Source organism: Apodemus sylvaticus, chromosome 15 (genome assembly GCF_947179515.1).
Source record: "Apodemus sylvaticus chromosome 15, mApoSyl1.1, whole genome shotgun sequence".
NCBI classification, from domain to species: domain Eukaryota; kingdom Metazoa; phylum Chordata; class Mammalia; order Rodentia; family Muridae; genus Apodemus; species Apodemus sylvaticus.
This window is the reverse complement of record NC_067486.1, coordinates 42202183-42229680: the sequence shown is the minus strand read 5'-3', so window position 1 is coordinate 42229680 and position 27498 is coordinate 42202183. Positions and strand designations below refer to the sequence as shown.

Genomic DNA, 27498 nt, shown 5'->3' with positions numbered 1-27498 from the left:
AGGATGACCCACGGTGAGATGGGCCTTCCCATGTAACCATTAATTAAGAAAAGTACCTACAGATTTCCCCAAAGGCCAATCTGACGGAGGCATGCATTCAGTTAATTGATGTTCCCTCTTGCCAGATGACCCTAGCTTTTGTCAAGTTGATAGAAAAACTCCCAGCACGGTAGTGATGGCCACTGTTGGTGTTGCTTAAACCTGCAACTGCGTATAAGAAGTTGTAGGCAAAGTAGAATGAACCCAAGTAGTGGTGTCCCAATAAACTTTACAGTAATCCAGTATTGTTCAAAATTATTATTCATCTCAGCCTGGTCTCAAACTCACAATCTCCCTACCTTAGTGTCTCTCTTGCTTATCTCTCTCTCTCTCTCTCTCTCTCTCTCTCTCTCTCTCTCTCTCTCTCTCTCCCATATATATATATGATTTTTTTCCTGCATGTGTGAATGTGTGTCATGTGTATAACTTGGGCCAGTGGTTCCAGGAACTGGAGTTACAGATGGTTTTGACCTGTCATATGGGCGCTAGAAACAGAACCCAGAACCTTTACAAGAGGCAACGATTGCTCATAACTGCTCAACTACCTAGAGAGGACTCTGGTTTAGTCTCCTGGGTGCTGGTGAACTTGTGTATGTGTGTGGATATTTTTTAATTTTTTTTTTAGAACTTTTCTGTTTAAGAACACTTACTATCAATCACTCTCGCACAGGATCATCTCACTGCCTTCTGAACTTGCCCGTTTTTAATAGTAATTCTAACAATTTGTAAATTATACACAACCTAGGAATACTGGCACACGGCAGTTCAGGAACCCTTTATAGCTTCCTGTTGAATTGCTCCCTTACAAATGTGCTCTGACTCTTTTTCATGTGGGGAGTTGTAATGATTCTTCTATAGTTCTTGAAGTGTTTGGCTTCTCTGGGAAAGCTACATCATCTAAACTAAAAGTCATGCTGTGTATAGAGCCTTAAACGCTCTAAAGCGTTTCACTAAAATTACTCATCCCTTGGAGCCGGCTTGTTTTACTTGGCTAGGAGAACCAGGGCTCAGAAGTCTCTTCAAGAACCATGTTCCCAGCTCATTAAGAGACTCCCACCAGCATCACTGAACAATCACGCATTCCCACATCCGGAAGAATGAACCTGGAGAATGAACTCTGTGAAGGCCTCAGGGCACTTCAGCCACACGGGACACGGTGAGGGGAAGGGGAGGGACAAGAGAGTCGAAAACCATGCTAAGGATGAAGAGGCACTCAGCGACACCAAGAGAGACCTGCGATGAGGGAGGTGCCAGGCTCTCATCGCCTCTGCTGCACATCCATCCGTAGAGCAGTTCACACGGATACACACACGGATACACTGTAACTAAAACAGGAGGCTTTGCAGCCATTTGGGCCCCCTCAACAAAGAACCATTGCTATCTGTAGATGCATCTCACTCAGATTATGCTAGAAACAGTCTTTTAACAGTTCTAGCTCTTGTTTTCTACCTGCCCCTTACCACTGCCCTCAAGTTGTACAAGACCTTCTGAAAGCAGAATTAAGACTGTCTTAGCCAGTGGCTACATGACAACTTTCAATGGAAAAGAAAAACAGGATAAAGACATTGGGGACACAGAGACCCAGGGAAGGAGGTGGAGGAAGAGCCGCAAACTCAAGTCCAGGTCTATCGTGCCAGCACAGGGAAGGATGTTCAAGACAGCAGGCTGGTCTCCAGTCTTGCCACGGCTGGCCACACAGGTCTGCAGCCTGTGTGTCAGTATATAGGAGCCCCAAAGTCTTTTAAGGCTGGCCGTGATTTATCAGGCTTTATGCTGGGATAGCCTATGCCACTCTGTGTCCCACACCCTCAGGACCTTACATTGTCTCTTTTATCTGGATATTCTCTTATATACAGCAAAGAACTGGGCAAGATCTAGGGCTCTCTATCTCTTAAGCTCTTTGAGGTCACTTCTTCCTCTAAAAGATCTGATAGAAGAAATGCTTTGGACAAGGGCCTAGGAGCTGGTACTATGCACACAAGCTATCGTGGTGCTCTGAAGTGAAGGGGAGCCGGCGCAGTTCCTGCCCCCATTTATTTTGTCATTTCAAATGGCAGCAGCCACACTCTCATCTCCAGTCCAGGAATGATTCTATTTTTAGTCTGGGGTGTCCCTAAGCAACAGATTTAGAGTTTTGTTTACAAAACATGCCCTGTGTTCCCACAGGAAACTTTAAACCCAGAAATTTGGAGCAGGGTAGTAAAACATGAACTGAGACTGCTTCCCGGGTCCTGGGACTGACGGCGTCCCAGCAAGAGCACCTCAGTGCAAACCTGGCTGAAACTGCACATGCTTCTCCTGCCACTTGTAGGGCAGCCGAGTTAAACCTTGGGTATTGTTGAAAAGGGCTAACTGCTCTAGTTTAGCAGCACACTATGTATCTCTTAAAAAAAAACAAACAAACTAAAAGTGAAGTCTGGCATAGTGGCACATGTCTTTGATCCTAGCACTTGGGGGGCAGAGGCAGATGGATCTCTGTGAGCCTCAGGCCAGCCTGGTTTTCACAGTGTTCCAGGACAGTTGGGGCAACATAGAGGGACCCTGCCTCAAATTAGATAGATAGATAGATAGATAGCCAGGTAGAGAGATAGATAGATAGACAGAGCGATAGATAGATAGATAGATAGATAGATAGATAGATAGACAGACACTAATTTTGTATGTGTGTACCACATGTATGAAGATGCTTACAGAGCCCAGGAGAATGAGTTGCCTCCCCTGGAACTAGATGTACTGTTGGCTGTTTGTAAGCCAACACTTGAAGTGGGTGCTGGGAAATGAACTTGCTTGGGTCTTAGCAGCAATGCTCTAAGCCACCAAGCCATCTCTCCAGCTCCTTCAGTGTGATTCTTTATGCAAAATGCACACAGAAAAAGCTCTGTGTGAACCACCAGCTTAAGTCAAGAACAAAGGATCCTCGCCTTACCTGTGAACTCCCGTGCTCCCATCTCTAGGCTCAGTGGCAGGGAGAAGGGCCTTCAGTGCCCAACCCCAGGGGCCTCAGGACTTCTGCTACCTTTGTGACAAACATTAGGAGTAGGTCATACAGGAATCAGGGGATGGTTTTGTAGGGAGAACCATTATCGGTTTTCTTTCTGTCCTGCAATAAAACATCCCCCCCCCCCCAGCCTACATGCCTTCTTTTTAGCTTAAGGGAAAAAAGGATGCGTTGGCTTAAGTGACATGGATTCAACTTCAATGCTGCATGCTTCTTTCTGGTTTGCTAAATCCTGAAATATCTGGACATTTGCTTGTACTGAGGCAAGGCTGCTGACAGTGCCAGGATTCAGACCCAGGCAGAATGAATCCAAAGCCCTACTCATTATGCAAAACTGTCCCATTGAGTCAGAAAGTAAATTAAGTTCCTTTCCAGTGGTATGCGTGTCTATGGGGTCTGATTTTTTAAACAATCACACATCTGAGGGAGAAGGTACAGGTAGCTCCCCTCTTCCCCAAACCAATGGTCTCTGCCAGCACCTATGCCCTTATGCTGTGTTTTATGTGTAAGAAACACAGAGTAGCACTGCATTAGTCATCATCTGTCTAGTTTAGTATCTGTGCTCTACAGGGGCTCATTTCTATGTTAACATGGATTACTACTCTACAAGTGAAGGGATGGTGATGAGAACTTATCATGTGTGTGAGTGTGTGCACATACATGTCAGAGGTTAATCTTCAGTGTTGTTTGTGTTTGTGTCCCCTGTTGAGCGTGAGGTCACTGGGTAGGCTATGCGAGGCAGCCAGTGAACTCCTGTCTCAGCCACTGCCCTCCTCCTAGCTCTGATGTTGTAGTCAGGGTTTCTATTCCTGCACAAACATCATGACCAAGAAGAAAGTTGGGGAGGAAAGGGTTTATTCAGCTTATACTTCTGCATTGCTGTTCATCACAAAAGGAAGTCAGGACTGGAACTCAAGCAGGTTAGGAAGCAGGAGCTGATGCAGAGGCCATGGAGAGATGTTCCTTACTGGCTTGCTTCCCCTGGCTTGCTCAGCCTGCTCTCTTATAGAACCCAAGAGCACCAGCCCAGGGATGACACCACCCACAAGCGGCCCTCCCCCACTTGATCACTAATTGAGAAAATGCCCCACAGCTGGATTTCATGGAGGTACTTCCCCAACTGAAGCTCCTTTCTCTGTGATAACTCCAGCCTGTGTCAAGTTGACACACAGAACCAGCCAGTACATCTGACATTACAGACAGAGGCCACCATTTCCATTATGTCATCACATCCAGCTTTTTACTCCGGTGTCTGGGATCGACCTCAGGCTCTCGGACTTTGCACAGGATGCACTTTACTGACTGAGCCATCTCCCTGGCCTCGGCAGGACACCTACTAATGGCTCCCAGAACAGCGCTCTGTGGCTGTTTTAAGAGGTGTCAGTACAGACGAGGGATGGAGAACACTAGGAAGCCTAAGGTTTTAGTTCCAACTTTTATGATTTTGGGCAAAATCACTTACTTTATGCTGCAGTTCTCTCATTTGTAGACCGATGAAGTCATACGGCTATGAATTATGATTCTCTTTTGGTTTAGGGCAAGTTCTCTTGGAATGGTGCACACCCTGAACATGTCAAAATTTCCAGAGTGTGATAGAACGCTGAAGCACTGAAGGGAGGGAACGTTTTAAAACAGACAGGTGACTATGGCTCATTATGTGGGTCTGTGAGTTACGTCATTTTGCTTCTAGACAGAAATTTCCTAAGAAAGACACCTGAGTCTGTAGTCAGCCCTATAGCCCCCTTGTTACAGCATATTATCTCAGGGAAGAGACAGACTACTGTGAAAGGGAAGTTTTTGTTAGGATTGCCCCATGGCCCTCACAGAGACTCCGGCTACCTGCTGAATTACTTACTGTAGACCCTTGCTGTATGCACGTATTGCAATTCCATAAATACTCATACTTCCCCCAATGCCCTTTCTTAGGGCTCAAGACAAGGCACTTTACTGCTTTGTCCTTAAAGTTTCTGCTAAGTTGGCTTGAGGATGCCAGGCCAGCCACTGTCAAGTCCATTATAAGAGAGTTTATACTTAGAATGTTCCAGAACCTCACTTCCTTGGTATCATGGTGACGTGGGATAAAGCAACATGGAACAGCCTAATGAAATAGATAAGATGGTTTAAAATCGAACTCTGTTTGTCAAGCAGGTTAAAAGAAGGGGTGTCTTCATTTAATTAAAATTTATTATAAAAATCTTGTAAATAAAAGAATCATAGCAAAATTTTGAAAAACATTGTTTACTCCGTCTTCTAATATAAGAACATAATGTCTTAATTATGGATATTAAAGAAAATACAGACAAGTTAAAAGGAACAAAAATTTGTTAACACTATAAAAAGATGGTTTTACTATAAAACAAAATTGTAATTTGATGTACTTGTTTTCATCCTTTGTCTTGTTCTGGGTGTATTTACATATACACACTCGATTTTATATACTAAGAATTATTTACTATATACAAATACTTTAAACCCTTTAATATTATATATACACATTTTCCTATGCCACTAAATGGATTTTGTTTTCTTTGGCAGAACGGATTCTCTTACACTGTCAGGACAGCCTCCAGTTTACGACCCTTCTGCTTCTGTCTCCCACGGTCTGGGCCTGCGTGATGACATCTGCCTGTGCTTAGTTAGGTCCACGTCACTTCATAGTATGCTATTTGGTGTCATTTTAAAAAGCTGCATGGTGTCCCGAGACACTGTTTTACAAGCCACGTTTAACAATGTGTAGAGTGAAAGAGGGGCAGGGGACAGACAGTTGGAGACCTCCAGACTGACTCCTGACTCCAGACTGACTCCTGACTCCAGACTGACTTGTCTCTCCAGCCTCCACCGGTCTGCACCTTGCATGGGCAGCTGACCTGGGCTCACAAGTGCAACACAGCTCCAAGCACAGGGCTTGACCCAGCAACTGCAGACTGGAAAGGTTTGTTACTCAACTCCATAGCTTTCCTTTGCCTTTGACACTCCCTGTACTCTGCTGTGGCCTCTTAGACGCATTCTGCTACACACACACACACACACACACACACACACACAAAAGTAAAGAGGAGAGGGAGAATCTCAGAATTAAATATTAGTAGGTATAATCAGAATAAAGAACCTGTATCTTCCAAAGGCCAATTGATTGAGGAAAATCAGGACTACTAAGAAAATTGTTGAAAGACACAAACATGTCTTTTTCTGTTCATGACACTGTGCCACTACATTTAATTCCTTATATATTTTATGTATGCTCATAAAAATCTTTTAGAAGGGAAACTACACTTTTTTTAAACAAGGCCCTTTGGTATATATATAATTTATTTATTGTACATGAGTACACTGTAGCTATCTTCAGACACACCAGAAGAGGGCACTGGATATCATTTCAGATTGTTGTAAGCCACTATGTTGTGGTTGCTGGGAATTGAACTCAGGACCTCTGGAAGAGCAGTCAGTGTTCTTAACTGCTAAGCCATCTCTCCAGCACTTAAACAAGGCCTTAATTTCCATTTCGTAAAATATTTGGGTCAACTTATAAGGGATTAACACTGCAAAAAATTATTGTGTTAGTCTAACCCAGCAAACAATGGGTCTTATTGTCTTTTACTAAACAGGGAAAATAACAGCATTTGAATTTGACTGTGTGTGAGGCTCAGTGTTTACTTGTTTTACTAGTCACGTGCATTTTTGCGTGAGTAGAATTTTTTTGGTATATTGTTTAAGTCTTGTAATATTAGAGTTAAATTTTACATTGGTTTCATTTTTGTTTTGAAATTATTTTGATGTATAGAAATTTAAACTATATTAAGATAAAATAATTTTGTACCTTCATTGAAAATCTATTTGGAAAATTCCTTCTGATGGGTAAACGCGGAGGTGTCTAACCTGAGGCCTGGGCCTTTCGCAGTCAAGGACAGATGTGAGTGGGCCTAAAACAAAGTCATGGACTTACTTAAAGTGGTATCAGATCTCTTTCTCAATTTTCTTTTCTAACTTGAACACACTAGGCATGTTCTTCCAATGAATTATATCCCTAGACCTGTTTTTACTTTTAATTTTGAGACATGGTCTCACTAAATGTGGCTGCCTTTGACCTCATTCCATGGTCCAAGAGGGCCTTAAACTCCCTTCTCAGCCTTCTGAGCATCTTGACTCCTGGGCTTAGACCACCAGATCTAGTTTTGCTAGATTTTATGCTGACCCTAGGTATATAGGTACATATGTACATATATATTATATATATAAAACATATATATATATATATATATTATATATAATATATGTACACGAGTCAAGCATTTACTGATGGTGAATCATAAAAATGTTTAAAATAATTCTTTGGTACACATATAATTCTTACTACTTATTAAAGGCAAAACAAATTTGCATGCTAATTAGACAGATGTGCTTGTTTTTGTACTTTCAGAACTAAATTTTGGGACTAGAGAGATGGCTCCAAGGTTAAGACTACTAGTTGCTCTTACAGAGGACCCGGGCTCAATTCCCAGTACTCACTTGGTGGCCCATGACCACCTGTAACTCCAGTTCCAGGAGATCCAGTGCCTTTTTCTTATCTCAGTCAGCACAAGGAGTGCGCACGCACTTATGCAGACAGGCAAAATACTCATTTTGGTAAAATACACAAATATTTGCTCTCTGAATATTTGATATTGCAGAACATATTTTTTCAACATTTTGCAGAGTAAATACTTTAATTTTACAATTATCAGTGGCTGAGAACTCTCCTTCATATCAACACATAGTATAAAATTGCAGAACCATGTTCAAGACCATTTTAGAAAGTGCTGGAATTCTGTCCTAATCCCAAGACAAAATTCTCGTAACAATTTTGGAGGAAACTAAAGTTAGCAATTCAAGAAAGAAGGTTAAAAAAAAATCAAACAGCACAGAATAATTTGGAACAAAGATACATTAACGTGATACTTACACTGAGGAAGATAATGGGGAACCCTCCAGCCTTTGGTTTCTGTCCCCCCACTGTATTCTCTTAGGACAGAGGAGGCTGCACTCTCATAGGAGCACATGGTAGTGCTCACAGTGGGCAGAGGTGCTTCAGGCAGCACTTGCTGTGGCCTGAGGCCTGAGCAGTGTAAAGTGCTTCGATTCCACGGCTGCAGGTAGGCAGCGACACACGGCATGGATGTATGCCACCACGTACCCCAGATTCACTGCGGGTGGGGGATACCTCAAATTCTGTTCTGAGTAGATTTTGGTCACTGCACATTTGGAAGCCTTGTGCTACTAACAACTCTTTGCAATTCCCTGGCTGTAGTTAAGTGCCCCTACAATGGGTCACAAGCCACAGTTTAAAAAGCTATGAATTAGAATACTCAACACACTACAGCTGTCTTCCCTGCTGGACTGTGGGCCAGGCAGGGCATCCTTTTATCCTTGCATGGTATGCATGGAACAGTATAGAATCTGGCAGATTTTCCATTGACAGTTGCTGAAACTCTGCATGAAATGACCACATAATATGAGCCAGCGGTGAAAGTTTGTGTGGTATATGGAAAAAGCCATCATGTCCACGTGGGCTCGCCAGTAGCCATCAGAACAGACTGTGAGGAAGACCTCATGGCCTGCAGAATACAAGAAAACAGCTTGTAGAATTAATCGTTTTTTTCCTAAATGTGAGGAGGACTCAAGCCCAGGAACACCACAGTAATACTGAAGACTTCAAAATAGAGCTGCCCACTGTGATCTATAAAACAGGACATACTTTATGGGAACCGAGAAACAGCTGTTTCCCCATTTCTGTTTTAAAAGGGGAAATAGGTAACAGGGCTCAAGGGTATAGCCTAAGCATACAGGGGAAATTTATTTGCTTAGGGAAATGTAACAAGGAGCTGGCAAAGGGCGTGGCTTGTATGATAATGTCCTGCTGTGTGAAATTAAGAGGATAAGAAGGACATGCGGAGTCACTTCAGCACTGTGATTAATGAGAAAGGAAACACCAATAAATACAGGAGGAGGAAAAAGAGAGACGAGGTTGAAACTAAAGAGAGCTGTATGTACTCTAGGGGCGACACTCGCTGTAAGATCCACGTATCACTTACAGCAATAATGACTTTAGCTAAACAAAGTTTACATGAAGATGGCACGGATCTGGACAGAAGAACAGAAACTGAAACCCTACTCACCAGTAGCAGCATGAATACCGAGTTTCTCTGTACACCATAGAGATTTTGACAGAAGCATATCTGGAAAATATATTAAGAGTCCAGGGGAGAATTTTACACTGCTCAAATGTACTTAGAAATAGATAGCAGACAAAGAAGCATGTTTAAAATTTCATTTAACTTTCATGCCTAAACTTTACTAGTACTGATATTTGTAGTATAACCAAGCATTTGGTGAATTGAAAGGATCACACATTTTGTATTATGCACCATAATATTCTCTCAAGTGGCATTCGGCAGCATTCTTTACCATTTCTTCAAAGCATCAAATTATTATTATTTGGGGAATGTGACCCAATTCTTTCTTTAAAGGAACAAAGTTCCTTCAACTCTGTGTTTTCCTTCTCACCTTCCTATGACTTACGGTGAAAGTATTCATGGTGGGCATATGGATATGAACTCACTCACCCCTCCAGTATTTAATAGACACCTGTTCCATACCCGGTGCTCTGCCATGCCTCACGGTGGCCAGAAAACCAAGACACTGTTATTACTCTGAGACACTGGCAATACAGAGGAAAAGATGGCGGTGTGCAAGCAATTAAAACGTGAGACCACAGTGGTGGACAACAGACAAGGCTATCAGAGCATGCACTTGTGTTAATTAAAGCCAGTGCTGAGAGTCAGGTCTACATACAAAAGGAAAGGTAACGCACTGTATGGTAATTTGAAAATTAAAACAGGGGGTATAGGAGCTGCTCAAGAACAGAAGCTCTGATGTCAAAGGGCATCGTCGTACCATGAAGGATGACAGCAGTGGAGAGGCCGCTGTGAGGTGGAGCACCGGGCCTGGACCTTCTGTCAGGCGACAGCATGAGAGTATACTCATGTTCTTGATTCAAAAATGATTTTGAGCCCCATGAAAAAGCCGAGGGCAGCATTTCCCAGTGAGAGGTCGCAGCTGCCACTGACCCCTGCAGCCCTGATGACTATTTTCAAAGTTCACTCCTCTCACTCTCTGCCCAACTTTCTTTTTTAATTTCCCTCAGACAGAGCTACAGTTCACAGCAATGGCACCGAAACAATCCTTAGACGCCGTCTCTCTCCGGGGCATGACAGGCTCTCCAGATGAAGCCTTACTGCCCAGCGCCTTCCTCTGACCCGCGGGCAGCTTTTGGCTGGGTGTGCAAAGCTGAGTTTGGTTTGCCGATCACTGTTTTAGTATTCGAGAGGATTCATGTTGTCACATTTTAAAGAACATGAAATAGTCCATCAGGCCCTTGAAGTCAGGTGGCAACCACTGTTGACAGGAATGAAAGCCCACGGTGAGAGCCCCACCTCCCACGATGACGTCGCTAGTTACAGAGCAGTTCTAAGACTTTAGATGTGTCCAGTGTCTCTTTCCATGGCCTGCAGCATAGGCACAGAGAAATCTTCCCAGAAACATTTTACCTTATTTTGTAAGCTATTTTTACTTGGTAATTAGACTGTGGTGGAAGGTTAAGATGACTTCCACATCATACGCTCCGCACGGTGACTGCTTTAACATAGGGAAGCATGCGCTCACGCTGTTTTTTTTTTGTTTGTTTGTTTTTTTTGGTTTTTTTGGTTTTTTTGTTTTGTTTTTTTGTTTTTTTTCCGAGACAAGGTTTCTCTGTGTAGCCCTGGCTGTCCTGGAACTCACCCTGTAGACCAGGCTAGCCTCGAACTCAGAAATCCGCCTGCCTCGGCCTCCCAAGTGCTGGGATTAAAGGCATACACCACCACCACCCGGCCTCACACTGGTTTCTGAGTTGTACATCGAGCCCTAGGGATAGAGTTTATTTATGTTGGCTACTTTAAACCTTCTCACTCACCCTTTCAGTTTCCTTTACCTTCATGCCAAAAAGCAGACACAGAGTTTTTCCTTTTTATAATTTACTATATTGAACGCATATCCAAGTCAGGATGCCCCTTTCAGCCACAGGAAGAGTCTGGGCCTCCCTGACTCACTGACAAGACAAACCCAGAAACAGAAAAGGCAGTCTGGCTAACAAGGAGAGATGAGTGGAAACTTTGAAGGCAGCACACATCTGAGGAGCTATGCCATATGAAATTAATTCTGAGGCCAGCAATTAGAGTCAGGTTACAGTCCAACTGTAATTCTGCTGCTAATTGCTCAAGCCACTACAACACTTATTTCATTGAGAGACACTCAGCCGTGACTTCTAAGGGTGGGCTGGGGGCAGGAGGAAGGAAGGAAGGAAGGAAGGAGACAGCCAGATCAACGGCAACACGTTCCTTTTTCAGACAGACATGCCTAATAGGCTGCTAACTGAAATGATTACGTCTTGCCTAAGTGAGGGATCATATGCGTCGCTCTCTCCTTTTCCCAGCAAAACAAGGCTCCTCCGACCACAGCTCTTTAGTGAGTTGCAAAGGATCACTGGAGAGTCTTTGGATGTGTGCTACTGTGGGCGAGATGACAGAAGCATCCATTCAGGAAAGAGGAAGAAGCCGGGGAACAAGCGACGCAGCGTCAGCAAGTCAAGGTTCAGAACAACACGAAGACGCAGTGGGGATTTCAGAGGGAGCATGAAATAATGCCGAGTACTGCGAGCAGGGGCGGCGGCGGGCAGACGGAATAATAAGTTAGGCTATCGCGAAGCTAGCCCCCGACGGTTCAAGACTCGCACACATCTAACGATTATAAAACACAGCATCAGCACAGAAAAGCACACCAGGAGAAACCACCAGCTGCTGACCGCTCCATGGTTTGTCAGCTACCTCAGGGGTGTCACCCTCTTCCTCCCTGCACAGGTCCTGGGAGGCCCCTTTGCCACCTGAAGCTGTGTACCCACCCCCTACTATTGCTACTGGTACTTGTGCAACAGCACTGAGTGCTTCGTTTCGTGGGAAGCGATCCTTTTCATGACTGGTTTGCTGCAGGTTTTACATCACATAAGGCTGCTGGGGTCAAGCAAGGTCAGCAGTTGCAGCCTTGAGGTCTGCAGAGGCCTCAGCTTCCCAGGTCTTGCTTTCTCTTCTGTTTTCCAGTTTATTCACCTCCAAGGAGAAGGGACCTAGTGATGCCCGAAGCTGAGCTGTACAGCTTAATGGCCAGAAACCAGACTTGTCACATGTAATCAAATCAATGTAGTGTTGGGGACAGACTTAAGACAGCTGAAAAATCAGTTGTTGTTCCAAGTTCTAATTTTCAAGTTATTGTTGGGGCTGAGATTTCTCTCACCTTGCAGCTTTTATTTTGGAAGATCTCCAAAGCACACTTTTAGTCATAGTTGAGTAATTGAAACATGAAAAAAAAATGCGATGTTTCAGCCACATTAAACTCTAACCAGATGCTCTTAAAGTTTTTACATGTACACATCACTCTGTACTCTGGCAGGAAGGGGTGGACATGTGCCCACCAGGCTGGAAATACAGTAAGTACCTTTAAGAGCCACCACAGCCTATTGACACATTGCATCTCCAAAGAGGAGGGCCGATGGGACCCGCAATTCTCCTCTCTCCACAGAACGCGGGGAATCCAAGCACAATCAAGTTAGCATTTACTGGACGCCTTTTTTTTTTTTTTAATAGGAAGTAAAACCTGTTAATCTTTCCCTACTCTCATTCTTGGGTATGTATCAAACTACTTAAACTTGAGTCAGAAGGCTTGACTTTAAAAATTGTTATTTCCATTGTGTATACATACCACATTTTTTTTGTCTTTTTTTTATTCGATATATTTTTTATTTACATTTCAAATGATTTCCCCTTTTCTAGCCCCCCACTCCCCGAAAGTCCCATAAGCCTCCTTCTCTCCCTCTGTCCTCCCACCCACCCCTTCCCACTTCCCCGTTCTGGTTTTGCCCTATACTTCTTCACTGAGTCTTTCCAGAACAAGGGGCCACTCCTCCTTTCTTCTTGTACCTCATTTGATGTATGGATTATATTTGGGGTATTCCAGTTTTCTAGGTTAATATCCACTTATTAGTGAGTGCATACCATGAGTCACCTTTTGAGTCTGGGTTACCTCACTTAGTATGATGTTTTCTAGCTCCATCCATTTGCCTAAGAATTTCATGAATTCATTGTTTCTAATGGCTGAATAGTACTCCATTGTGTAGATATACCACATTTTTTGCATCCACTCTTCTGTTGAGGGATACCTGGGTTCTTTCCAGCATCTGGCAATTATAAATAGGGCTGCTATGAACATAGTAGAGCATGTATCCTTATTACATGGTGGGGAATCCTCTGGGTATATGCCCAGGAGTGGTATAGCAGGATCTTCTGGAAGTGAGGTGCCCAGTTTTCGGAGGAACCGCCAGACTGATTTCCAGAGTGGTTGTACCAATTTGCAACCCCACCAGCAGTGGAGGAGTGTTCCTCTTTCTCCACATCCTCTCCAACACCTGCTGTCTCCTGAATTTTTAATCTTAGCCATTCTGACTGGTGTAAGGTGAAATCTCAGGGTTGTTTTGATTTGCATTTCCCTAATGACTAATGAAGTTGAGCATTTTTTAAGATGCTTCTCAGCCATCCGAAGTTCTTCAGGTGAGAATTCCCTGTTTAACTCTGTACCCCATTTTTTAATAGGGTTGTTTGGTTTTCTGGAGTCTAACTTCTTGAGTTCTTTATATATATTGGATATTAGCCCTCTATCTGATGTAGGATTAGTGAAGATCTTTTCCCAATTTGTTGGTTGCCGATTTGTCCTTTTGATGGTGTCCTTTGCCGTACAGAAACTTTGTAATTTTATGAGGTCTCATTTGTCAATTCTTGATCTTAGAGCATACGCTATTGGTGTTCTGTTCAGAAATTTTCTCCCTGTACCAATGTCCTCAAGGGTCAAGGCCCATACCTAAACATAGTAAAAGCAATATACAGCAAACCGGTAGCCAGCATCAAACTAAATGGAGAGAAACTTGAAGCAATCCCACTAAAATCAGGGACTAGACAGGGCTGCCCCCTCTCTCCTTATCTTTTCAATAGCGTACTTGAGGTACTAGCTCGGGCAATTCGACAACATAAGGAGGTCAAAGGGATACAAATTGGAAAGGAAGAAGTCAAACTATCATTATTTGCAGATGACATGATAGTATACCTAAGTGACCCAAAAAACTCCACTAGAGAACTCCTACAGCTGATAAACAACTTCAGCAAAGTGGCAGGTTATAAAATCAACACAAGCAAATCAGTGGCCTTCCTATACTCAAAGGATAAGCAGTCTGAGAAAGAAATTAGGGAAATGACCCCCTTCACAATAGCCACAAACAGTATAAAGTATCTTGGGGTGACTCTTACCAAACATGTGAAAGATCTTTACGACAAGAACTTCAAGACTCTGAAGAAGGAAATGGAAGAAGACCTCAAAAAATGGGAAAACCTCCCATGCTCATGGATCGGCAGAATCAATATAGTTAAAATGGCCATTTTGCCAAAAGCAATATACAGATTCAATGCAATACCCATCAAAATCCCAACTCAATTCTTCACAGAGTTAGAAAAAGCAATTAACAAATTCATCTGGAATAACAAAAAACCCAGGATAGCTAAAACTATTCTCAGCAACAAAAGAAATTCTGGGGGAATCAGTATCCCTGACCTCAAGCAATACTACAGAGCAATAGTGTTAAAAACTGCATGGTATTGGTACAGTGACAGGCAGGCAGATCAATGGAACAGGATTGAAGATCCAGAAATGAACCCACACACCTATGGCCACTTGATCCTCGACAAAGGGGCTGAAAACATCCAATGGAAAAAAGATAGCCTTTTCAACAAATGGTGCTGGTTCAACTGGAGGTCAGCATGCAGAAGAATGCGAATTGATCCATCTTTGTCTCCTTGTACTAAGCTCAAATCCAAATGGATCAAGGACCTCCACATAAAGCCAGACACTCTGAAGCTAATAGAAAAGAAACTGGGGAAGACCCTTGAGGATACTGGAAGCCTTTTAAGAGCCAGGACCAGTGCTGAAGAACAGCAGGGAGTTGGCAAGGATTTAATCAAACTACACACTGAAAAGGACACCTGTCTAAGATTTTGAAAAGAAAGGCTGACACCAGGTCTCCACTTGAGCGGCTAGGGCTAGTGGTGGTTCTTTTCCTTCTATTAACAGGAAGCAAAGAGAGAGCTGGTTTGGAAACTTAAAATAAAAGCGGTGTGCCTGTGAAATAAGCACTCTTACCAATGGAGATGCATCCCAGGCATAGCTGTACTCCTCCTAGCACTAGGCAGGCGGAGGAGGAGGCAGGAGAGCTGAGACTTCAGGCCATGTGTGCTCCTTAATGAACCCAAGGCCAGTCAGGGATACATGGGACTTGCTCCCAAACAATTCTCAGAAATAATGACAGGTTGACTTTAGGCTGTTAATTCCAATGTCACCATCTCCTTTGATCCCTTCCACTCTCACTGTGAGTATGCAGTGTGTGTGTGTGTGTGTGTGTGTGTGTGTGTGTGTGTGTGTGTGTGTGGTGTGCATATATGGCTGGGGGCCACAGAGCCTCATGGCACACTATGCAAATACTCTACCACTGAACAATCCCAGCCCCAACATCCTAACATCTATTTAAAATGTATATATGATCACAGGACGTTTCTAATGAAAACTCCACAGCATTGTAGTCTTGTAATTAAAGTGATATCTATGTAAGAAACATTCATTATTAGTCTTTGTTGTCAACCTCCCCGCCCTCTTGGTTTTTCAAGACAGAATTTCCCCATGTAGTCCGGGCTGTGCTGGAACTAGCTCTGTAGATCATGCAGGCCTCAAACTCAGAGATTCACCTGCCTTTGCCTCCCAAGTGCAGGATTTAAAGATATGAGGCCCCTAGCACACATACAATAGAGGACTGCCGGGTCTGTGTTCATTCAGAGATGACTCACCTAACCCCCAAGAGATTGGAGGCCCCAGGGAGTTTAGAGGTCAGGTGGGATGGGGGACGTGCAGACACCCACGTGGAGACAAGGGGGGGCAGGTATGGGATATGGAACAGTCCGAGGGTGGACAGGAGTTGGCTGGGTGGGGAATAAAATATGGAGTGTATAAAAATATTAATAACATTTTTTTAAAAGGTGTGTACCATCATAGCCCAGTCACTATGCAATTTTTATGACAAGAAAATAAAATCTTATCTCCCCTCTGTGATGGCAATTCTTTCTTGACTGTCGAATGGAATGAATTCCATCTGGAATTAACTAAAACTTAAGTAGCTAGGTACACTTCTGAGGCATGGCTTCTTCTTTATCATTTGAAGTGGGAAGAGCTGCTTTTCATCTGGATCGTTTGAGGTAGGAAAACATACCTTTAATTTGGGCCCCATCTCTGGTTCAGCTTGCATAAAGGACGTGGGAAAGGGGGCTTTTCCTGCCTGCTTGCTCTTGCTCTCCCTAAAGATCAATCCTTCACCTGTAGCTGGCGTTTGCTACTTTGTGGGTTCTTCTTTTTCCCACTCTTTAGTCCCCTGGTTTCACCCCAAATCACTAGATAGGAGAGAATAAAGGATAGGGGAGAGGGAGAGAGGGAGGAAGAGAGAGTGAGGGGAGAGGGAGAGGAAGATGGAGAGGAAGAGGGATTCTAAGGATCTAATTTCCTTAATCTTGTTTCTTCTTTGAGTACACACTAGTACTAACAAACCACAACCAACCCTCTATCAGGGCTCCAGTGTGTGTGGTGTGTATGTGTGTGTGGTGTGTATGTGTGTGTGTGTGTTCTATAAGTTCTGTTCCTCTAGTGAACCTTGAATAATACAGATTTTGGCACCAGAAGTGCATAGACGACATAGACGATCTCTCTCTCTCTCTCTCTCTCTCTCTCTCTCTCTCTCTCTCTCTCTCTCTCCTCCCTCCCCCCTCCCTCCCTCCTTCCCTTCCTCCCTTCCTTCATTTCTATTTTCTTTATTTACATTTCAAATGTCATCCCCTGTCCTGGTTTCCCTTCTGAAAACTCCCTATCTCACCCCTCCCCCTGTTTCTATGAGGGTGCTCTCCCACCTACCCACCCACCTTGGGGTCAGCAGCTTCTGGCCATTGGTTGGGTGCAAATATCTGCATGTGACTCTTTCAGCTGCTTGTTAGGTCTTTCGGAGGGCAGTCATAATAGGTCCCTTTTTGTGAGTGCTCCATAGCCTCAGTATTAGTGTCAGGCCTTGGGACGTCCCCTTGAGCTGGATCCCACTTTGGGCCTGTTGCTGGACATCCTAAGTTTTGCAGCAAAATAGCTGGAACTAGAAAATATCATCCTGAGTGAGGTAACTCAGACCCCAAAGGACATGTATGGTACATACTCACTAATAAGTGGATTATTAGCTGAAGGGGGAAAAAGGGCCGAATACTCAAGATACAGCCCACAGAACTCAAAAAGGTCAACACGCTGAAGGGCCCAAGTGAGGATGCCTCAGTTGTACTTGGGAGGGAGAAGAAAGCAACCACAAGGGGGGAGGGAGGGAGGGTGGGAGGGACCTGGGAGGGAAAGAATATTGGGTGGGGGAAAGGGACTAAAATTTCTGAGGGCCAGCAGAAAGAATGGAAACATGCAACCTCAGGAGGTGGGAGGCTGTACCAGAGACCTGGGAAGTGAGAGACTCTCAGGACTCAAAGAGAGGGACTTTAGATGAAATCCCCTACATTGGGGAGATGGAACTTGTAGATCCTACCTCCAGAATGTACCAGAGACCTGGGAGGTGAGAGACTCTCAGAACTCAAAGAGAGGAACTTTAGATGAATTTACCCTGTATTGGGGAGATGGAACTTGTAGAGCCCACCTCCAGTCAAAACTCTGACCTATAATTGTTCCTGTTTGAAAGAACTGCAGGGATGGAAATGGAGAGGAAGCTGAGGAAAAGAAGGTGTGAACTACTTTATAAACTTAAGCAGTAGAGAGGTATGGGGCATACAGAGGTATTCCTTCTAAGGTGAACATAAGTTATTGCACCTGGCTCTGCCTACCCCTAAGAAAGAAGCACAATGTTCAGTGGGCCAGTTTGGATTCAGGAAACAGCCCATTCCTTACTTGGGGGCGTGACTCCACCCCATATACCTCCACCCCATGCTAACTTTGAATGGGGCCTGGAACAGGAGAACAGTCTCCAACAGGTTCAGGCCGTTGAGCAGGTGGCTCTATCACTTGGACCATATATGATCCAGCAGACAGAGCCGATGATACTTGTGTCAGTGGCAGAGAGTGATGCTGTTTGGGGTCGTTGGTAGGCCTCTATAGGTGAATCACAGAAGAGACCTTTGGGATTTTGCAGCAAGCTTCAATCATCTTCTGTAGGCAACTATTCTCTCTTTGAGAGACAGCTCCTGACTTGATACTGAACTTTAGAAATAATGTTTGATAATGGGCCACCAAGTTACTATGGGATCTGAGCTGCCCATCATGAGCTGGGTGTTATCTGACTCACTAAGCCATAAAGCAGGATATGCACAGCACCAATCCAGGATTAAGTGGAAGTCGTATGGGCATGATCAGGTTTAAACAGGTCCTGAAAGCACAAGCAAGTCACATGAAGAAGTTGCCTGAATGCCTCTGGGTTCTACTCTCCTTTCTATGCAGTCTGCTGCCAACCATGCATCTACAGTCTCATGGGGTGAGTCTTAATAGCGGTAGAACACTGTGCAGTACAGGCGGTTATAAGTTTTGCTTGGAATGAGAAACCACCAGATATGTGACTGTTCAGTGATTCATGGGTGATGGCCAATGGATTGGCTAGATGGCCAGGGCTTGCAAAGAGCATGATTGGAAAATTGAGAAAGTCATCAAGAGAAGAAATACGCAGATAGATCTCTCCAAATAGGTGAAGAATGTGAAGATATTTGTGTCTTATATAGTCATCAAAAGGTGACTTCAGCTGAGAAAGAGTTCAGTAATCAAGTAGATAGGATGACCCGTTCTTCAGAGAGTAGCCTCTTTGCCCAGCAATCCTTGTCATTGTCCAATGGGCCTGGGAATAACATGGCCTTGGTGGCAGAGATGGGGTCATGCAAGAGCCTGACAACATGGACTTCCACTCAGCTGACCTGCTTACAGCTACTGCTGGTTTGCCAATGTCAGATTTGCCAATACCAGAGACCAACACTGAGCCCCTGATATGGCACTATTCCCTGGAGTGGACAGCCAGTGACCTGATGGCAGGGTGAGTACACTTCCTTCATGGGAAGGACACTTTTCTTATTGGATAACTCATTTTGGTCATGGATTCGCTTTTTCTGGATGTAATGCTTCTACAAAACCACCCAAACCACAGAATGCCTTATCCACCATCATGGTATTTAACACAGCATTGCTTCTGATCAAGGAACTCACTTCCCAGAGAAGTGCAACAGTGGGCCCACGATCATGGAATCTACTGGTTTTACCAGGGTTTCCACCATCCTGAGGCAGCTGGCCTGATAGAAGATGGTATGGCCTTTTGAAGACACAGTTAGTAGTGACAATTTGGTGGCAGTAGCAAGGAGGGCTGGGGCAGGACACTCCAAAAGGTAGAAAACGCTTTGAGTCCCTATGGTTATTCACATAGCCAGGTTCCATGGGGTCCAGGAATCAAAGGGTGGAAAAGGAAATAGATTCACTCACTATCACCCCTAGTAACCTCAATAGGAAAATGTTGACTTCCTGTTCTTGCAGCCTAAAGTTCTGCTTGCCTAGACATTTTGGTTCCAAAGGGGGAACACTCTTGCCAGGAGCCATAACAAACATTCCACGGAACTGGAGGCTCAGACTTCCCCTTGGCCACTTAGGGCTTTTGATGCAGGTGAGCCAACAGGCTAAGGAATAACAGTGTTGAAGGGTGACTGATCCAGATTATGAAGGGGAAATTGGATTGTTTCTCTACCATGGGTTAGAAAGTCTTCTACTATGTGTGGAGTGCTACCATGTCCTGAGTTTAAAGTCAGTGTGAAACTAGACAATCTAATCCAGGCACGATGACAAAGGGCACAGACCCTTCAGGAATGACATAGATCACTCTCACAGGAGAAGGACCGAGACCTGCCGAGGTGCTTGCTGAGGGCGGAGGGGATACAGAATGGGTGGAGAGGGAGGGAATTATAAATACCAGTTAGGGATAAATGAGGATTGTAACTGGCACACACATTTCTGTTGTATTTTGTTAAAAATATGTTTGTAAAGATACTTGTGTTTTCTTCCCTCGATTTCTTTATCAGGTTATATAGCATCAATTAATAGAATATCAGTTTTAAGATAATCCCCCAAAAATATTACTCAAAAAACCCTGCTATCTATTCTAAAATTTATAATGCATTTGCAGTTGTACAAGGGATGGTTATGTTATGCATAATTTTCACCTGGTTAAATATGTAATATGAATGTGATTATACATGGGGCAGCTATCGTGTTAGGCGTAGCTCTTACCTGGTTACTGTTTTCATTTGGAAATTAAGCATGACATAAGGAGCTCTGATTGTGAGCCATGCTGTCAGGGGCTGCTTGTGATGGCTGTTCTTGGCTGTAAACTTGTCACCATCTGGAATTAACTAAAACCCAAGCAGCCAAGTACAGCTGTGAGGGATTTTTCTCAATTAGATGATTAGAAATGGGAAGACCCACCTTCAATCCAGATCTTTTGAGGTGGGAAGACCTACCTTAACTCTGGGCCACCCATTCTGGTGGCAGCCTGTGGAAAGGACATGGGAGAAGGAAGCTCTTGCTCTTTGCCTGCTTGCTCTTGGCCTCCATAAACAAGTCTGTCCCTTCACTGGCATGAGAGTCTACTTTTTCAGAAGACCAGCTGATACATCCCGCCTTGGGGACGGAACAAGTACTGGATTTTCCACAGATAGGCAGCCTGTTGGCTTAGCTGGATCACAGCCTGAAAGCCACTCTACACATTCCCTCTCCCTCCCCACCCCTCTTCATGCTACAAGTTCTGCACCTACAGAGATCCCTGATGAAAGTCCCACCTTGTAAGGCACTGTTTCTCCAGCCTCCCTTTTATTACCTCTATCCAAATGTTTCCACCTCTCACCTCAGATTGCTTTCCTTCCTGCTAATTCTTTTAAAACTAGCCAACTGCAAAAGACTGTGAGACAGGACCCTAGCCAGTGGGCAGAGACTCGGCCCCTCTCTGCCTTTGAATAAGCACTGAGGGGACCTGCAATCCTAGGGCTTGTTAGCAGGGCTGGGTCAGGGTTCGCTGAGCTGCTTCCATTTTGTGTGTACCTTTGTGCTAGAGTGAGGCCATTATTCCCAGTAGAAGCTGCAGTAGAAGCTACAGAAAGGAGTCCGGGCCGTGGCTTCCATTTGTTCCTTCAGGTCCTCTCCCATCTGTGCCCTAAGTGTGCCCGGTCTGTTCCAGCAACATTAACCTCCCTGGGCCTCGACAATAAGCTGTGCCCTTTGTTACCTCAGGGCCTTACACATTCTGCCTGGAAGGCTCTCCCTTCTTAGTTTTTAGGTAGCACTAGTCTTAGAGATGTACCTTCTTTAGAAAAGTCCCAGGCAACTGGAACAGGCATGTCCCTTGCTCTTTTACCGTAGCATCTTCATTAATTGTAACTATTGCGATAGAGTCTGGTAGCCCAGTCTGGTCTTAACCTTGCTATGTAGCAGAGGATGACCTCGAACTTCTGGTCCTCCTGAATGTCGGGATTAGAGTATACCACCATACCCAGTGTATATGTTTCACTGTCAGGGTTTACTCAAGACCCCTTATATGTTAAGCAAGCACTCTAACCACCGGGCTACACTATTCAGAACAGTTACTTATTTCATTTCTTTTACAGATTCCAATTTCCAAAATGGTGAGAATAAATAATTTCTCCTTAAAAGATATTTTTACTATTCAGGACAGTGGCTAAGCACAATGAGTAACCACTGAACAGATGAATGAATATAACTGCAAATAATAAATTTAGAAGACAAAAGAACATCTTTTTTATTGTGTTTTGACTACCACAAATATTATTATATCGCTGTAAATCTTGCATTTCTGTGAGTTTGTTCATGGCTCCATTTTAACTAGGACCACCCTGACTGACTTGAGGCTGAGAGAATGGAGGCCTAACGTATGGCTACAATTACAGCATTTCAAAAGGACTGCTTTAAAAGACCAGGTTTGGCACACAACATGGTTTGAATGGGGACTGGGCAGTTCTTTCTTATTTAAAGACATTTGTGGTTGAAAGCAAAGCTGCCATTATGTGTGTGGCTTGGTGTTCCTGAAACACCAAGGGGAAATTATAAAGAACCTTAAAGTCCAGCAAGAATAGAGAGTACAATGGACTGTTGAGAGTCTTGTGTGAGGCCGCTCTAAGGGAACTCCCTTGTCCCTGTTATTTGACTCTGCCTTGGGCTGTGCCACCTCATGCAGTTGCCTGTAAGCTCTGTGGTACCCTGGTGCCAGGTCTGCCTCTCAGTCCTGCCCAGTGGCTAGAACGGAAGATCCCAAGACTGTATTGGGTCTGGTTTTGGGCCCATTGAAACCAAGCTTGGCAGGTTACCAGGATCCCAGGTATCCGGTCTAGAATCATCTGGTGCCCACTGAAGGGCCTCTGGAGTAGGCCATGAGGACTTGTGCTGAGCACAAGCAGCTGTCCTTCAGTCACCTGCTGATGACAGCCCTCACCCCTAGCTTCCCCTTGGCTGCTGCAGTGCATGTGATTCAGTAAGCTCCCCATTAGGCCGCAGTGCAGGCTACCTGGAGCCAAGCTATGGTCAGCCCCAGCCAGGTCTCCTTGTGGTGTTTAAATGTCCTGCTTGTAATGAATGTCACTGTTCTCTCTGCTTGTGCCAGTCTCACCCTCTCCTTGTCCCCGCGGGGTTTGGCCTCTAAGGTGTCAGCATCCTTCAGTCACTACATACTGCTAATCAGGGATTGCTGTGAAGACGTTCTTACAGAAGTGTCTGTTTAAGGCCTTCCACCTAACACAGGGCACCCGGAGGTACTGAAGATGGTTATTCAATTTTCATGAGAAAAACAGAAGGCCAGAATTATATGAAATCCAAGTTCCATTTCAGGAGAAACATTCAGAGTCCTAGAAAAAGTTCTTGGGGGGGGGGTTCCCCCTTTCCAGCTTCCTGACTAACTTCCTGTGCAAATGCCTCTGGTGGCTCTCCATTGTGTACACAGCACAGGAGATGTCACGCATATTAAACACTCTTAATGATCCGAGCCCACGCAAAGATTCTACTTTACTGGTCCAAAGCTGGTCACACACACAGTGGCCCTATACTTGAGGCAAAGGAGCAGCTTGCTATTGCTGAAGCCATCCAAGGTGTCTGTTTTCTACTGTGTCCTCTGCCGACCTCCCGGGCAGAAACCTGGCCCTCTGCCAAGGGTGTTCAGCTCAAGTACTTACACCCCATTCCATTAAGACTCCCTTACCCCACCTCTAAAAGGTTCAACCAGCATTATTCAGGCCCCACACTGAAAGGTACAGCCTACTAAAACCTGGCATTTGACTGCCTTGCTCACTGGACCAAGTTCACGGTGGACAGGACGACATTTTATTTTGTCCTTGGAGAATCAATGCCCAGTGCCATTCCTGACACTGTTATGGAGAGCCAGTAAGTCTCTGTTAAGTGAATTAAACACATGCTTATTGATATGCAGACCTATTTCAATAGGAGTTAAGTCAAAGCTTGCTCTGAAAATTGGAGAGTGTTTAAGCTGGCCCAACTTCTCTTTATCATGTGTGTAAGAGGAAAATAAGACTAGCAAAAGATGTCACTCAAAAAAGGGATGAGGGGGAGGAAGCCTGAACTCACGTACTTTTGTATTCACCTGCTGGTTCACTTTGCTGTTGCAATTGTCTCTTCCTTTCCTTTGCCCTAATTTTCAATGACCCAAGGCCCGCTGGAAGGGTGCTGGGACTCAGAGGGAAAGACCTATATAGTGGCACGAATGTACAAGGTTACGGAGCAATGGTGGCTCTGGCAAGAGAAGAGCATTGCATAATGACGCTGAAATATGTCACTTGAGGAATGCCTCAGAGCTGAGGCAGCTGCCACCTGCTGTCTTGTCGTGCCAGAAGGACGTGGAGACACTGCCCTTGGAAACCCGAGTGTACAGATTATTTGCAACAACAATTTTCAGAGGTCAAGGACACATCTTGCTCATCAGAACACAAGAACTTAACCTGTTAACACTTTAAAAAGCTGCCTCGGGTACATTCCAGATGGCAGAGTCTCTCTGACCTAGCAGACTGCTCTCTTGGTATTTTTCTCCTCTGTGCCTTAACTACATAGTTATTTTTACAAATCTCTTTGATCCCACACTAACGAAACCGTAAGGAAAAGGGGTCATAAAAGAACCTTAAATCTGTAACTTTTGCTGGTAATAAACTGCTAGAAAAAAGTTTAATGCTGCATAGTTTTCTTATTTCTTACTTTTTAGGTCACTGAGATGCTGTTCAACTACCACCTTTTATGAGTGCTAGGGACAGAAACCAGGTCCTTGCACACAGGGGACAAGTGCTACACCCCTGTGCCACATGCCCAGCCCTGAGAGTGACTCAAAGCTCTCTGGAGCTGGAGTTGTTCCGTCATTTATTTTCCGGTTGAAGCAGTCTGTGATGCTCCATCAGTCTTTCCTTTGCACTGATTGCTGGGAGCCAGGAAAGAGCAAACTGCACTCCAGAAGCCCCGCCCCCTTCAAGTTTGGTAAAGACAAGTATGCTGGCAATTGCACTAAGGTGGGAGGGAGGGAAGGAGAGTGTATAAGGCTTTGGGAGAACAATGGCGCAGTGCAGAGCGGACAAAGGGAAAGATGAGATTCAGGATATGAATTAAGAGAAATTAGGCGTTAGGGCACGTGAGAACTCACCCTCCAGGACAAACTCCCTAAATTTCACAGTTCACAGAAAGAAAAAGGCTGGATAACAAAGTAGTTTAAAGATCACTGTACTAGAAGTAGCTCTGGACCTTTGTAGCCGTGATCACTTGTTTAAGTCTCGGAAGAGAAGCCAAGGGCCGTTTTCAAGGATCATTTTAAATCATCGATTCGTAGACTTGGAAAGTATCAGTGCTAAAATAGAACTAAGATCTTGTCATTTCCACTGCAAAACTACCACAGAGAAGAAGACAAGAGCAGAGAGTTAATGGAGACTATAAACCTTCTTCTTTGATTCTTGCCCACCGGCTGAGCAGCTGGAAGCATGCCTCTAGAGATCCTGCTCGGCTGAGTGTGAGAGGACGCCGGGCCCTCAGACACTCAGCAATTAGCCGTGCATTCCTGCAATCTCATCCTGTGCAGACGCCCATTTTCAGCAGCTACCGTGATACGAAGGCTACCGGAGGGACTTGGGGCATCTGTCCTTGGCCTCGTGTCTCGAAACTGAATTAAGGGACACAATACCAATTCCAGGCTCAAACCCGAGAGGAAGATTTAGGATTATCTCATTTTAGAAGGTATACAAGTGACAAGTATTGGTGTTTGGACAGAGGCTCAGTGGATACTGCACAGGTGGAAATGCAAAGCAAGCAAATCAATGAATGGTGGCCGTTTCACAGACGGTTTGCATTTGAGTCTATAGCACTATTACAATTTTAAATAAAAAGACAACTTTCTTCAGCTCTTTCTACAGGAACCCGAGTGCAGGCACAGGTGACTGGCATTATGTATAGTCACACTGGCCTGCAACCACCGCCACAGTGAATAACTGTGTGATCATTTGGAATGAGATTCTGTTCTCATGAGACAACACTCGTCATTTTTGCTCCCCTCCCAAGCCTTTGGCTACCCCATTTTCCTTTCTGTTCCTGACAATCTGACAGGTAGCTCTACAAACTCTAGGTAGCTCACAGATGTATGATCCGGTAAGTTTGTCCACGTGAACCTAGCTTGTGTCCCTGAAAGGAAGGTCTCCATGCTTGTCTGTATTGCAGCCTGCTGTACTGGACTCTCCTTTCTCAAGCCACAGTTACTCTGCATTGCATCTATCTACGGCACTGTACTTACTTAGCCACCTAGGAAACACTTGGATTGCATCTGTGTTTTGGACCAAAAAAACTACTCTACTATATCAAAAATTTATAACTTCTATATACAATTAATATAAAAATTATTGAGACATTTTATATATTTTGCTAACTGTTGAAATTCATGGTATATTTCACAATCATAGTTCAATTCAACTTGAACTAGATATGATAATTAAACCAAAAAAATTCTAAAGCATATTATTAAGGCTTTTGTGAAGACTTGAATAGGATTAATGCATTAGAACAAATTCTATGTTAATTTACTGATTTTGATGGTTATGCTGTGGTTATACAGGAGCGTATCCTTGTCTTTCAGGATAATCATACTGACACATATAAATGAATCCAGGAAACAATGCACACATGCAAAAACTGCACAGGTGTGGGAGGGAAGATGCAAATATAAAGTGCTAAAAGTAGACAGTTAGTATAGATTATATGTTACATATACGTTCTGTAAGTCTAAACTCATTTCAGTGCTATTAACTAAAAATAAAGGGCAGAGGGCTGGTGAGATGGTCAGAGGGTAAAGGTGCTGAATCTGATCCTTCAAACCTACATGGTAGGAGAAGTGGATGCTTCCAAGTTGTCCTCTGACCTACACACACACACACACACACACACACACACCATAAACATACAAACATATATAAAAGGCAAAGAGTATGGTCTCTTTAGGGGGACTCCACCCCATTTTGAATTCCCAGTGCAGTCTCTATCATCTGTAAGACCTTGGCAGTCACTTAATGACCGTTGCCCTTGACTTTGTCAACTGAGCATTAGGATGAGGCTCATTTAGAAGAATGCCCGGAGGATTAAATAAGATCAGGCACAGACTGGGCTTCAGGCAGCTGGCAGGCACGTGAGGGAGCTCTGTTATCTAATTAGTGCTGCGATGTGTATCTGTGTAACGAACAAGCCCCCCCCCATCCCATCCATCTCCCACCGGAACAAGTAGCACCAACTAGGGAAAATTACGTTGAGCCTTTTAATTTCAGGACTCTGAAATATGAAATGTCCCGAACACCTGAATGATATATAATAACAACAAAACTGTATTATACATTTGGGTGTTGGGGGTTGCTGTAGAGTTTTCTTAGCAGTCTGCTCCCCTGTTTTCTGTAACACTAAAAGGAGCGGGCAGGCATTCAAATTAAAAAGCAACTCTGCGTTAATAATAGTGACTGTCTGCGCACAGTGCCTGGGGTTATGGCTGTCAGATAAGGGTCACAGCTTGTGACTTAAATGTCAAGCAAAGCCTACATCAGTTCACTGCTACAGGGGACAAAATCAGGGACAAGCTAAGATCTTTGTGGGCATCTGCTCCTAATGTGCTGGCACTGCTGGTCACGGCTCACAGTGGACTTGAGGCAGAGAAGGGGTCTTAGGCTGTGCCCAGT

General features: G+C 44.2%; 1 protein-coding gene across 3 annotated transcripts in view; it reads right to left on the bottom strand.

Annotated features, from left to right (window-relative positions):
* The window catches only part of Cmss1 (cms1 ribosomal small subunit homolog), a 311896-nt gene that overhangs the window by 37353 nt on the left and 247045 nt on the right, over positions 1-27498 (bottom strand). The window contains exon 2 of one of the 3 annotated variants that reach the window (XM_052159233.1): positions 9190-9249. The exons of the other annotated variants lie outside the window; for them this stretch is intronic. Within the exon in view, the coding sequence (XP_052015193.1) occupies positions 9190-9249 (60 nt within the window). The remainder of the gene's footprint in view (positions 1-9189; positions 9250-27498) is intronic. 3 annotated transcript variants of the gene reach the window in all.